The sequence below is a fragment of the Alligator sinensis genome, unplaced genomic scaffold (assembly GCF_000455745.1).
Source record: "Alligator sinensis unplaced genomic scaffold, ASM45574v1 scaffold1207_1, whole genome shotgun sequence".
NCBI lineage: Eukaryota > Metazoa > Chordata > Crocodylia > Alligatoridae > Alligator > Alligator sinensis.
Genome location: NW_005842867.1, coordinates 117251 through 129407, shown reverse-complemented (window position 1 = coordinate 129407; position 12157 = coordinate 117251). Strand labels below are relative to the sequence as shown.

At 41.8% G+C, this 12157-nt stretch overlaps 1 protein-coding gene across 3 annotated transcripts in view; it reads left to right on the top strand.

Moving 5' to 3' along the window:
- The window catches only part of SCAF4 (SR-related CTD associated factor 4), a 64136-nt gene that overhangs the window by 11385 nt on the left and 40594 nt on the right, over window positions 1-12157 (top strand). For all 3 annotated transcript variants that reach the window (XM_025191887.1, XM_006035691.3, XM_014525718.2), the window contains exons 4-6: window positions 3260-3395; window positions 7046-7185; window positions 8557-8733. In XM_025191887.1, coding sequence (XP_025047672.1) covers window positions 3260-3395; window positions 7046-7185; window positions 8557-8733 — 453 coding nt within the window. The remainder of the gene's footprint in view (window positions 1-3259; window positions 3396-7045; window positions 7186-8556; window positions 8734-12157) is intronic.

Genomic DNA, 12157 nt, shown 5'->3' with positions numbered 1-12157 from the left:
TCTTTCCCAAATTCATACAGTGGTTCTGCCCAATCACATTGCACTGTCTGGATGTCAGAAAACAACTGAAAGTTCTAGGGGGAAATCCAGCTTCAGACCAGTTGTTACAATTCAGAAATTGTCTAAGTCAGGGGCGCTCAACCTCTGGCCTATGGACCTGTGGCATCAGCCTGCAGGGCTCTCCACAGATTGCTCCCCTCCCCCATGAGTCCAATCAGGCCTGGGCTGCTTCCCAACTCCCCCTACATGCCTGAATCAGGCCCCTTGCACTGCCTCGCTTCTTGGATGGGGTCCACCAGTCAGATCCAACCTGCAAGCTAACTGAGCACTATCTATCCAAGGGGAGAAAAGGTTGGGCACTACTGCTCTAAGTGGATTAGACTGGAGATGAGTCTTTTTATGATGTTGCCTTCCTAGGAATGATCTAGAGCTCATTTCAGTGTATATTTGTTCCTCAAGATTCATCTGCAATGTGATGCTGTGTTTGCACCTTTGCAGACCAGTCTCTTAGTTCAGAAGAGTGTCTTTTCAGTTTCTAATAGGGCTTACTATCCTATCTCCTCTGGGAGTTCAGTGCTAGGTGTAACCACTTGCACTGTTTCTCTGTGGACCTTTAGAAATGACTGAAAGAGGCACATTCTTATAACCTATTCTTCTAAGATATTTCCTCCATAGTGCTACAGTGACTTCCTTTTGCTCCTCTTTCATTTAATAGCTCATCTTTATTTCATGCTCCTGGAAGTTGGGGTGTTGGGGTGGGCTTTTTTTATTCTTATTCCTGTAGAAGGGAGGCCTCATTGCATCCTTGACTGACAGTCACTGAAAAGCTTCTTTGACTGCTTGCTCTGAGCATGCAAGCATATAGTACCTGGTAGCTGTAGTGTTAAAAGGAGTGTGTTTCAGTGATTAAGAGAAGTAATCCTATTTCACTACACTTAGTTTCATATAGTAATGTAGTCTGCAGTAGGTTACATAGAATGTTTTATCATGTAAACAGTGGGGGTCAATCTTTTTGGTAGGCATGCCACATATTGTCTTGTGCCCTCTGAGCGCCACTCCATTTTCTTTCCCTGCACTGTGTGCCACTCTGCTCTCTGCTTCTTGCCCTGTCTTCCCTGCCTCATGTGTTGCTCTGCTTTCTGCTGCTTATGGTGTGATTTTTGCCTGATCTGCTCTGCTTTCTGCTCCCTGCCCTATCTGCCACTGTGCTGCCAGTACCTTCCTTGATCTGCCATGTGCTATACCCAGAGTTAGCCTGTGCCACAAATTTGTCACCGTAATGGACAATACTGGAATTCCACAAAGTAAGAAACATATTTGCAGTTAGAAATTAAGCATAGCCAGGGTCAGAAGAAAGTATAGTAGCATTTCTTTTGCTCAACATTTTCTACAAAATGAGTATGTGATGATGACAGTCTCCTTTTTTTTTTTTTTTTTTTTTTTTTTTTGAATATTGAAAACAAAGGCCATTTCAAAGACTTCTAAAAAGGAGCGCCAAAACCCTCTACTGTTATGGCTTATTTCAGCTTTTGAGGACAGAACACCAAATTAGCCAATTGGGGATTCCCCTTACAGTAACTTTTTCATGGAAGTTTTGTGCGCAATTTTGTTGCTGTCAGACTTGTACAGGTGCCCTTCTGAATGTGTTTATATAGGTGTAAGTGACTGGATTTTGGCAGGCAATTGGTTATGAATTGGTGGAAGAAGGAGAAAGAGAATTGACTTATTATAAGGCCTTTTACAGATATTCAGTTTCTCCTAGGGGAGCAGCACTTCTCCCAGGAGAAACCACAGTGTACAGATATTCAGGCTTTTTTTTCCCCAGAGTAAAAACGCCTGCTGTAAGAGAAAAAAATAACCTTGGAACATGAGGGTTAAATCACTCCCAAGAGAGCTTCTCCTAGGAGAGCAAATGTCTGTACATGTCATGGCTTTTCTGAGAAGAGAATATAGACCTCCAGCACCCCCTTTTCTCTCCAGAGAAACAGTGTGTCACTTACTGGACTTTGCTGCTCTGGAAGAGAGCAGAACATACCCGCATCGCAATACCTGCATTGTGCTGCAAGGAAGCACAGACTGACCAAAGGCAGTTTAGGTTGGCCAGTAGGGCTACCCCATACACAACTGCCATCTGTTGCCAGGCATTGTAAGGGAGCCTGGAGAGCACACATGTGGGTGGCCCCCTTCCCCCAGTTGCGCAATGTCAGCACTGCAAGCTCTTCATTCTTCAGGGCCCCAAGATTCAAATGCCTGTACACACAGCTCTGGGTATGTTTCTTTACCAGGACAACAAAGATGGGAGAGTTTTACCAGATTATTTGAATGTGTGTACATAGCCTAAATTGTTGCAACAACAAGTAAAAAGAAGTTAAGAACTTGTCGGTGAGATGGAAGTGTGTATGCTCAGTGTTCAGATATACTGAGAAGATGCTGTTTGATGTAGTCATATCGTCAGGTTGATGTTATGACCACACAGAGTTAAAAGGATATTATTTGTTTGGGGTTTTTTAATTCTTCATTTAAAAAGGTAGAAATAATATCTTTGTTCCTGAAGACCTTTAATTTTTTTTAAATCTTGAATAAAGAAACAAGCTTAAAATAGCAGCTGGTAGTCAAGGTTAATGTAGTCTAATTGGTACAGGAAAGATATATACTCACTCACTTTCCTAATCTTTCAAGAAATCATGCAGATGAGATTTCTGAGGTAGTTCTGGCTGCCAGTCCAACATAGAAGTAACTGAATTGGTAGCTGAAAGAAATGCAAGTAAACAGCTTTTTGTTCTTTTTTGTAAACATGGTTCTGACATTTTTCTTGCTTCCCCTTTTTTTCAAGATTTGCTGCCACCTTTCTGCATTTTTGTTTTCTTGATCTTTCCTACCTTTGCTTGACTCTCACTAACTGTCCCTTCTTTAATCTTCCCTTGAAATGACATGCATCTTGAAATAGGGATGCAGTGCCTTTGTCTATCAGTGCTGCTCTTTTGGCAGACCTTCGGGTCACAAGATGCAATGACACAAGAACCTGCTGTTCTTGTTTAAAAAAAAAAAAAAAAAAAAAACCACAAAAAAACCCAACTTAGTAGTATGATACCTTCACTGTGCTTGAGGTGTACAGCTAACCCACACAACAAGACATTTAAACTTTGTTTATCTGTAGACTGCTATACCACTATCTCCTTTCCTGTGTGCAATAGCTAAATTTAGAGTTTATGTTTTGGAATATTTTGTTCTACATTGACTCTTTCTTTTGTTTGTACAGAGTAAGATAGTTCGTGTTCTGAACCTTTGGCAGAAAAATGGAGTGTTTAAAATAGAGATCATTCAGCCTCTTCTGGATATGGCAGCAGGAACTAGTAGTACAGCCCCAGTGGCAGAAAATACCTCTAATAATGAAGGTATGGATGGCTTTACTTGTGGTTTAAAAGTTGGGATGAGACAAATAACAGGTATATAAAATATGGATTTGGGGTTACTTTTCAGTTAAAAAAAAATAAAATAAAATAAAAATTGGGGATTTTTTAAATAGGAGAAAATCAGGATCCCTGCTTATTACTAGGGGTCTACTCAAATTGAGGAGGCAGCCGGCTGACTTCTCAGGCAGCTTGCAGGGCTGCCCACCATTTTCTAAGGCTTATTGGAGATGTTGTCATTGTCTTGTCCATGTCCCGTTCCCTTCCCCCTCCCCCCAACCACACACATTCTGGCAGAGGGACCCTGTTGGCCCTGGCCCTTATTGCTGATTAGCTGAGAAGGCCGTCTGTTATACAGCCCCACCCTTTGCCGCTGATTGGTGGAGAGGAGAAGGGTTGCATGATGGGCAGCCTTCTCAATCAATCAGTTGTGGGGGGCAGCCATCTTGGACTCCTCTTGGAGCTGGCAGCCCCCTCCCTCCTCTCTGGGTTGTGCAGCCAGGCTTCAGGGGCCATGATGACTGCTGTCTCCATCTGGAAGGCCAGCATTTTACTTTTCAGTAAGCTGCTTTTTTTTCCTGCAGATTTCGCAGGCATCATGTTTTGAGTAGGTCCCTGCTTATTACTAGTACTGGCTTAAAGGACTTTGTAAAAACAGGTTCACTAGGACCCTAGTGTTCAAATTGACCACAGTACAAACTGCATAGAAAAAGCTGAACTCATTCTGAATAAATGCTAGTACTGTGTTGTGTTATGTGTGTGTGTGCATGTTTTGGAAAATGACCTGAAATGGACTAATATTATTTGCATTCTTTTTTCTTTAAAACTAAGGCCCAGTCTGTACAGTGGAGGTTCAGCTGCCACACTTGTACTAGGAGAACTCCCTCATGTAGACTCAGTTATACCAAAGGGAGTTTATCTGCCATTAAATCACTAAATAACAGGAGGTTTGCCAGTCACCTTGGCAAATGTAGATTTGCTGACAGAACTTTCTAAAATAGACACAGCTAGGTGGGTATTTAGCTCTATTGGGGGATAATGATCTCTTCCCCCCCCCAACAAGCTTTCTTACCAGTGATATGTTCTTTTTATCCCATTGGTGTATTTCCTGTGTTCATCATGGTCAGTAAAGCATGAGATTAGTTTTCCCATAGAAAAATGTAATGTCCTAAAGAATGTAACATTGTTACTACCTGCCCTATAGTTGTTCCCACAAAAAAAAAATAGAGGTAAGGTATTTTGAACATACCAGTACAAGCTGTAAAAAGCTAAAAGAAATATTTCACTTAAAATGCCATCTGTTCTCCATTCACCATTTTCCCCTTTTAAGCTTTTCAGAACTGCCTCTTCACCTTCTTCAGTGCATGTCAATCCTGGTTAATTGATACATACTTCAGAACTTCTGTATTTATTATGTTAATATATTTGAAGAGTTGGTGTTTAAATGTTATGGAGCCCTTTGTGGTTTAAGTTGGGGTGAGAGATGGTGTCAAATAGATATCTCTGAAAGATTTTCCAATTGTATTTAGAAAGCCTTGCTGCCTATTAACAGTTTGGAGCTGTCTTGTTGTGATGGTCTAGGAAATGAGAAGCCAAGGCTTTTGTGCTATCTTTTATTGGACCAAGTGTATAATTGGGAGAAATGTCAAACAAGCTTTTGGGCACAAAGTGTCATTCTTGCAAGTCTAAACCAATCCTGAAGAAGGAAGGGCATTTGTGTTCAAAGTCTTGTCTGATACCTATTAACACATTATCTAAGTGTACAAAAACAGTTCGCTATGACACCATGCTTCACTAACTGGTGATTTGTAAACTCACTGAGAGGTCGAAAGTGAGCTGTATTTTTTTTTTTTTTTTTTCCTGGATCTAGTAACAGCCAACCAATATCCTGCTCCTTTAGGTGTGGAGTCATCGATTTCATTGTAATTAGATACATTTAACAGGAAATAATTTGGTCTTGCAGTTAACAATTTTATTAATGCATGATATGAAATAGAGTCTATCTCATTCACACTGAGGAGCCTAGCCAACAAAAAAGTAAAAGGCAGTAAACTTACGTTTGTCTCTTAAGTAAGGAGAATATCCCTTTGAATATACCAAGAAAAAGTCTGTAATTCAGGTATAATTTTTCTGAGCAGAATTATACCTTTCACATATCTTGTAATATTTTCCAGAAGCCAAAGGCTAAATAAAAATATTTTTTCTCAATGTTTGCTTTTCTTTGCTATATACCAGTCCTTTGATTATTTAACATGTAAGCAGATTTATGGAAACTACGTCTTGTAAAGCAAGCATATTTGCTTAATTGTTTCCACTAAATACAGGAAAGATACTGCTATACTGTGCCAGTTTGCATCAGTGAAGCTATTAGAGCACTCTCTCTCTCATTCAGGGTTCAAATTACACTTTGACTCTTGGTGAGGGTCTGCAAAAAAAAAAAATAAATAAAAAAATTGGGCTGCCCATCACGATGCCCTAATAAAATTGGAGCTCCCCCGCCCAGGTTATGATTTTCAAATCTTACAGGGGGGGGCTCTAGTCTCTTATGGGCTGGCTTATCCCCCTTGAGCTCTTCCGTAATTTGAATCCTGCTTCATTTAGCTTTCTTCCTGCAAGTGTAAAATGTTCACATTTTATAATCTATTTCATTGGAGCCATACAAGTATGTTTCCCAGTAAAAATATTGAAAAATCCATTATGTGTTGGAGTTGTTGATAAAATCACCTGTTAACTTGATTCTTGCACAGATAATTTACTGATATAAAGAAGTGTTACAAAGCAGAAGTAAAAACTACAGTCTGTATTGTTAGCCTTCTCTTATGTTTCAGTGCAGAAAAGATCTCAGCTTTATTAAAATCATTGCAAGTAGGTTTCTTTTCCCGGAGGTAGAAGCAAAAGTTGATTTGAAAGGATTTGTGCTAAAGAGAAATTTATTCACTGCATGTGAGACTTGGCTGGTACTACCACAAACTCATTTGAAGCAGTATGAGCAATATGGGCCAGGAAACATTGTTGCTAATCACTTGGATAAGTGGCAAGCAGCTCTAACAAGTCTTTTTTTTTTTTAGTCTTTCTTCATGGATGTCTCAAAATGGATTTAAGGAATAAGGAAAATCCTGTTTTCTCTTTTAAAATAAATCACTGCATAGTAGCTTAAGATCTTTATTTGAATCAGTGGTTCAAGGTTAACTTTAAACTTTGCCAAGTAACTGATTTTATAAGTGTATTGTCCTACACCTGTTTGGTACATATGAGTAGATAACTTCCAACCTCTCTCAAACTGTGAAACTAACTAGAATTTTGAATCGGAGTTTGGTTTGTGGACTTTTTCAGTTGTGGAACAGTATTTGTAGCTTTCTGACCATAAATACAGAATATAGAGGTGTCAGTAGTAAATGAAGAATCTCAAGGAATGATTCTGTCAGGGCTGGGTTAAACAGAAATACAACCCACTTTTTTTGATTCAATATAATCTTTTTGTGTCAGTAATTGTAAACTGACTTGAACCCCTCCTAAAACAGAGGGAAGGGACTGTCTTTCTCATTGTAAGGTAAAACGTTCAGTATGACACCTGTGGACGGTTGCTATCTCAAGCTGGAATGGGCTGCTTTTTCAGCAGTGCAATTTTCTTTCAGGTTCACCACCCCCTCCAGCAAAGGTTCCCTCTGAGCCACCTCAGGTTACTGCTAATTCAGTACCTACTGTGCCACAGTTGCCCAGTTCTGATGCCTTTGCTGCTGTAGCCCAGTTGTTTCAGACAACTCAAGGACAGCAGGTAAGATTCATGTATCTGATACAGTTTTAACATTCATTTTTATATAAAAGATATAGAAAGTATTGCAATTAGGAGTTAAGGTTGCTTATTTTATTATCCTTGCTTTTTATACATCTAATAATGATATTATATGAAGCATTTAGTTGCATATTCCAAATATTATAATTTATGACCTACAAAACAGTTGGAAACTCTGCATTTAGATTAGTCATTACATCACAGAATGAGTTATGTATTGCATTTGTTACCTAGAAACCTTTCATTTACTATATTTTTACTTGGCACACTGCATGAAATATTTGTAGGGCAGTGACTTACTGCTGAAGTGTAGCAGTATTACTTGGGTATCTTAGAGCCACTCAATCTTCTGTTTGATAATTAGGTACTAAAAGGAGACCCTTGTATTACCTAAGCTTTCTCTGTCCAAATTGCTGGATTAAATTTTCTCTTTAAGAATTTATTCCTATAATTCACCCTTTTCATGTTGTCAGGTTTGTAGATTTAACTTGGTTTAATGTCATTTAACATGGTTAAGTCACTTAACTTTTCTTGATAACACCATTTCTTTCAAGTTTTTCTCTTTTACACTCGGTAGATTTCATTTACTTTTGATTCATCTGACTTTTTCGTTTTGCAGATCCCAGATTAGAGCAAACTAACCTTCCAGCCTGGATTTAGCAAGCATTTCGCTTTGTTCCTAACTGTCCTTTTGCAGTTGTCATGACTTTGCATATGGCTTTCAGGGAAACTTCTGATTGTCTCTGGAACTAATACATTACAATGTGGAACATTTGTTTGATTTCTTCAGTGGCAGCAGCCACTTTACTAATTTACCTGACTGCAGAAATCAGTGAAACTTGCTGGAAAGTTATTGGGGAGTCTGTTTTTTGGAATGGGGGGAAGGGGTGTTTTCCTAATGTATATTGCAAAGGGTGCCTGGGGCACAGGGGCAGCAAGGACTTCCTGTTGCTGCTGCCATTGCAGTTGTGATTGTGCAGTTGTCATCTAGAACTACTTTTTTACCCTTCCCCCACAAGTTGGTGCCTGGGGTGGTTACCCTATTCCCCTCTCCCTAGTTACATTGCTGTTGCAAAGGCACACACATCTAGTCTGAATTTCCTTTTGCAAGAAATATTTATTACTATAAAAATTTAAGTTGCAGCCGATTCAGCTGTCAAGAGAGGACAAATGAGGACTACCTCTGTATAAAAGTCTGCTCACTTGCTTTTAAAATTAACTGCCTGCAAAGCATACTTTTTATTTATATCTGTCTGTCCAATAACTATGGTGTAATGTAGTTTGTTAGTAACAGTTTGAAAATGTTTTTGGAAATATTAAACAAAAACTAGTTTTTCTCTCTCTCTTGTTAAGCTTCAGCAGATTCTTCAGACTTTTCAGCAACCTCCAAAACCCCAGTCTCCAGTCATAGACAATACTGTCATGGCACATGTTCAGGCTATTACTGCTCAGTTGAAAACTACAGCAACGCAACCACCAGAGCAAAAAGCTGCTTTTCCCCCACCTGAGCAAAAAACATCTTTTGATAAGGTAGGTCCTCTGGTCCTTTTCATTATTAAGTATATGTTTTTAAAATCTCAACTCCAACAGGAAGATGGACTTGCCTTTGAAAATAGTCATTGTTCACACAATCATAGAAAAGTAAGAGCTGGAAGGGACTTCAGAGGTCATCTAGTCCAGCCCCCTGCCTGATTCAGGATCAGCCCTATCCAAACCATCCCATACAAACCATAATCTAAACTCTACATAAGACTACTGTCAAACCTGACACAACACAGATCTAATACCCTAACCTGATGCAGGTAAATCAGGGGAACCACAGCAGCCAATGTCCTGCTTCTATGAAATATTGTCAATATTATATGCAAGAGATCCCATGTAGAGGGTCAGGCCCCCCCACTACAGATGAAGGTAAAAACCCCCACAGTTTGTACCAGTCTGACCATGGGGTAAAATTCCTTCCTGATCCCAAAAAGGACAACTGGTCTGACCTCAGGTGGAGGGGCAAGACTCCACAAGCAGCAATTTCCAGCTTTGCTCCCAGCAGAAACATTGGCAAACTCTAGTCAAAGCCCCAACCTTGTCTGTAGCCAACACCCAGTGCCTCTGGGAAGGCTTAAAAACACTCTAACGCATGTAGCAGAAAGCTCTGGGTGTGGGGAGGAGGAGGGAACCAGCAAAGCCCAGAACCATGGGAAATGCCCATAATAGAATATGCCATACTTGTGCTTAGATCACCCCTGACCAGGGGTTGTCCAACTTCTTGAACACCTCCAGTGATGGAGAGACCATAGCTTCCCTAGGGAGTCTGTTCCACTGCCTCACTGTCCTAACAGTGAAGAAGTTTTTCCAAATATCCAATCTAAACTTACTCTGCTGCAACCTCAAGCCATTGATCTGCATCCTTTTCTCTGCAGCAAGAGAAAGAAGGTGCTTTCATAGATTCCTAGGGTCAGAAGGGACCTGGCAGATCATCGGGTCTGACCTGCTGCTCCAGGCCAGAAAGAGTGCTGGGGTTAAGTAACCCCAGCCAGATGCCTATCCAGTCTCTTGAACACTTCCAAGGTAGGGGACAGCACCACCTCCCTTGGAAGCCCATTCCATATTTTGGCAACCCTTGCTGTAAAGAACTTCTTCCGTATGTCTGATCTAAATCTATTCTCCTTCAGTTTGTGGCCATTATTTCTGGTAACCCTGAGGGGTGCCCTGGTAAACTGAAGAGATTCAGGTCCCTCAGTCTGTCTTCATAGGGTCTTACCTGCAGGCCCTCAACCATACGCGTAGCCCTCCTCTGGACCCTCTCAAAGTTATCCACATCCCTCTTGAAGTGCGGTGCCCAAAACTGGATGTAGTACTCCATCTGTGGCCTCACCAGTACTGCATAGACAGGAGTTATCATTTCCCTGGACCTGCTCACGATGCACCTGCTGATGCAAGAAAGAGTGCAGTTAGCCTTGCTTGTTACCTCGTCACACTGGCGGCTCATGTTCATTTTTGCATCAACCAGGACTCCGAGATCTCTTTCCACTGTTGTGGTACTCAGAATGGTACCCCCCAGTCTATAGGTGTATTGGGGATTTTCTCCCCAGGTGCAGCACTTTGCATTTATCCTTGTTAAATTGCATTGGTCCAAGGACAGAGCCTTGGGGGACACCACTGCCCACATCCCTCCAAGGAGAAACCAACCCATCCACCACCACTCTCTGGGTGCGTCCCATGAGCCAGCTTTTTACCCGCCTTACTGTGGAAAAAATCCAGAGCTACTCAGTTTGCTCGTAAGAATTGGGTGCGACACAGTCAAAAGCCTTTTTAAAATCCAGGTAAATAATATCTACTTCCACTCCTGCATCTAGGCACTTTGTGACCTGGTCATAAAAAGAGACCAGGTTAGTCAGGCACGGTCTGCCTGCTATAAACCCATGCTAGTTACCCCTTACCATAATGTGACTCGCTGGCCCCCTGCAAATGTGATCCTTTATGATTTTTTTCTAAGGTCTTGCCGAGGCTAGAGATGAGGCTAACTGGCCTATAATTACCTGGGTCCTCCTTCCTCCCCTTCTTGAAAATAGGGACCGTGTTGGCCCTTTTCCAGTCCTCTGGGACCTGTCCTGAGTGCCACGAGCATTTGAACAGTTGCGCCTGTGGTTTTGCTGTCACATCAGCCAATTCCTTTAGTACCCTTGGGTGAAGATTGTTGGGGCCCACCTACTTAAATATGTCCAGCCCTTCCAAGTGCCCCTTCACTAGGTCAGTGCTAACCGTTGGTGGATTGCTATTACTCACACTCCAGACTAAAGACTCTTTGGGAGGTGTATTTGTATCCGTGTCCAGGAAAGCAGAAGCAAAGCAATTATTTAACAGCTGCTTTTTCTATCCTACCAGTTACGAGTTGCCCTAGTCCATTCTGTAGTGGCCCTATGTTATCCTGTGCCTTCTTCCTGCTCCCTGTGTACTTAAAGAAGGGTCTTTTTGTTATCCTTAATCTTTGTTGGCAACTTGAGTTCTGTAACTGCTTTGGCCTTCCTCACTGTTTCCCTGCAAGTGTGAGCCAAGCAGGTATACTCCTCCTTGATGGCTGCCCCTTGCTTCCACAGCCTGTAGGCCTCTTTTTTCCTCTGAAGGCTCTCCTTGATTTCCCTGCTCAGCCAAGAAAGTTTTTTGGCTCTTTTGCCTCCCTTTGCATGTACTGGGATAGTGCCCCTCTGTGCCTGTAGGATCAGTCCCTTGAGGAACTCCTACCGTTGGACTCCCAACTCACAGATGTGATTACCCCTCAGACCCACCCTAACTAATCTCCTGAGCTCGTTGAAGTTGGCCTCCCAGAAGTCTAGCACAACTGCCCTACTATTTGTCTTTCCCACCTTACACTGGATAGTGAATCCTATCAACTGGTGGTCACTATCCTTTAGGTTACCTTGTACCTGTAGATTCTCCAAGTTCTCCCCTGTGGCCAGCACCAAGTCAAGTAAGGCATCTCCCTTAGTGGGACTGCATACCTCTTGTGTTAGATGCAAGTCCTGTATGCAGGCTAAGAAATTACTTGAACGGGTAAACCTGGCTGACTACTCCTCCCAGCAGATGCCTGGGTAATTTAGGTCACCCATGACAACTAGGTCTTTTGAGTGTACTGCCCTTGAGATCTGTTTCAAGAATTCTAGGTCTAACTCTTTCTCCTGGTGTGGGGGTCTGTAGTAGACCCCCCCACTACCAAGTCCCTTTCACTCCTACTCCCTTGTAATCTGACCCATAGGACTTTGATCCACCCTTCTTCTGTTCCCATCTTTATTGCAGATGATGTATAATGTTCCCTAACACACAGAGCAATGCCCCTGCCTTTTTCCCCAATCTATCCTGCCTGTATAGCCTGTAGCCATCAATGTCCACTGCCCAGTCATGGGTAGGGTCCCACCAGGTTTCTGTTATACCAACCAGGTTGAGATCTTTGTCTGCAAGC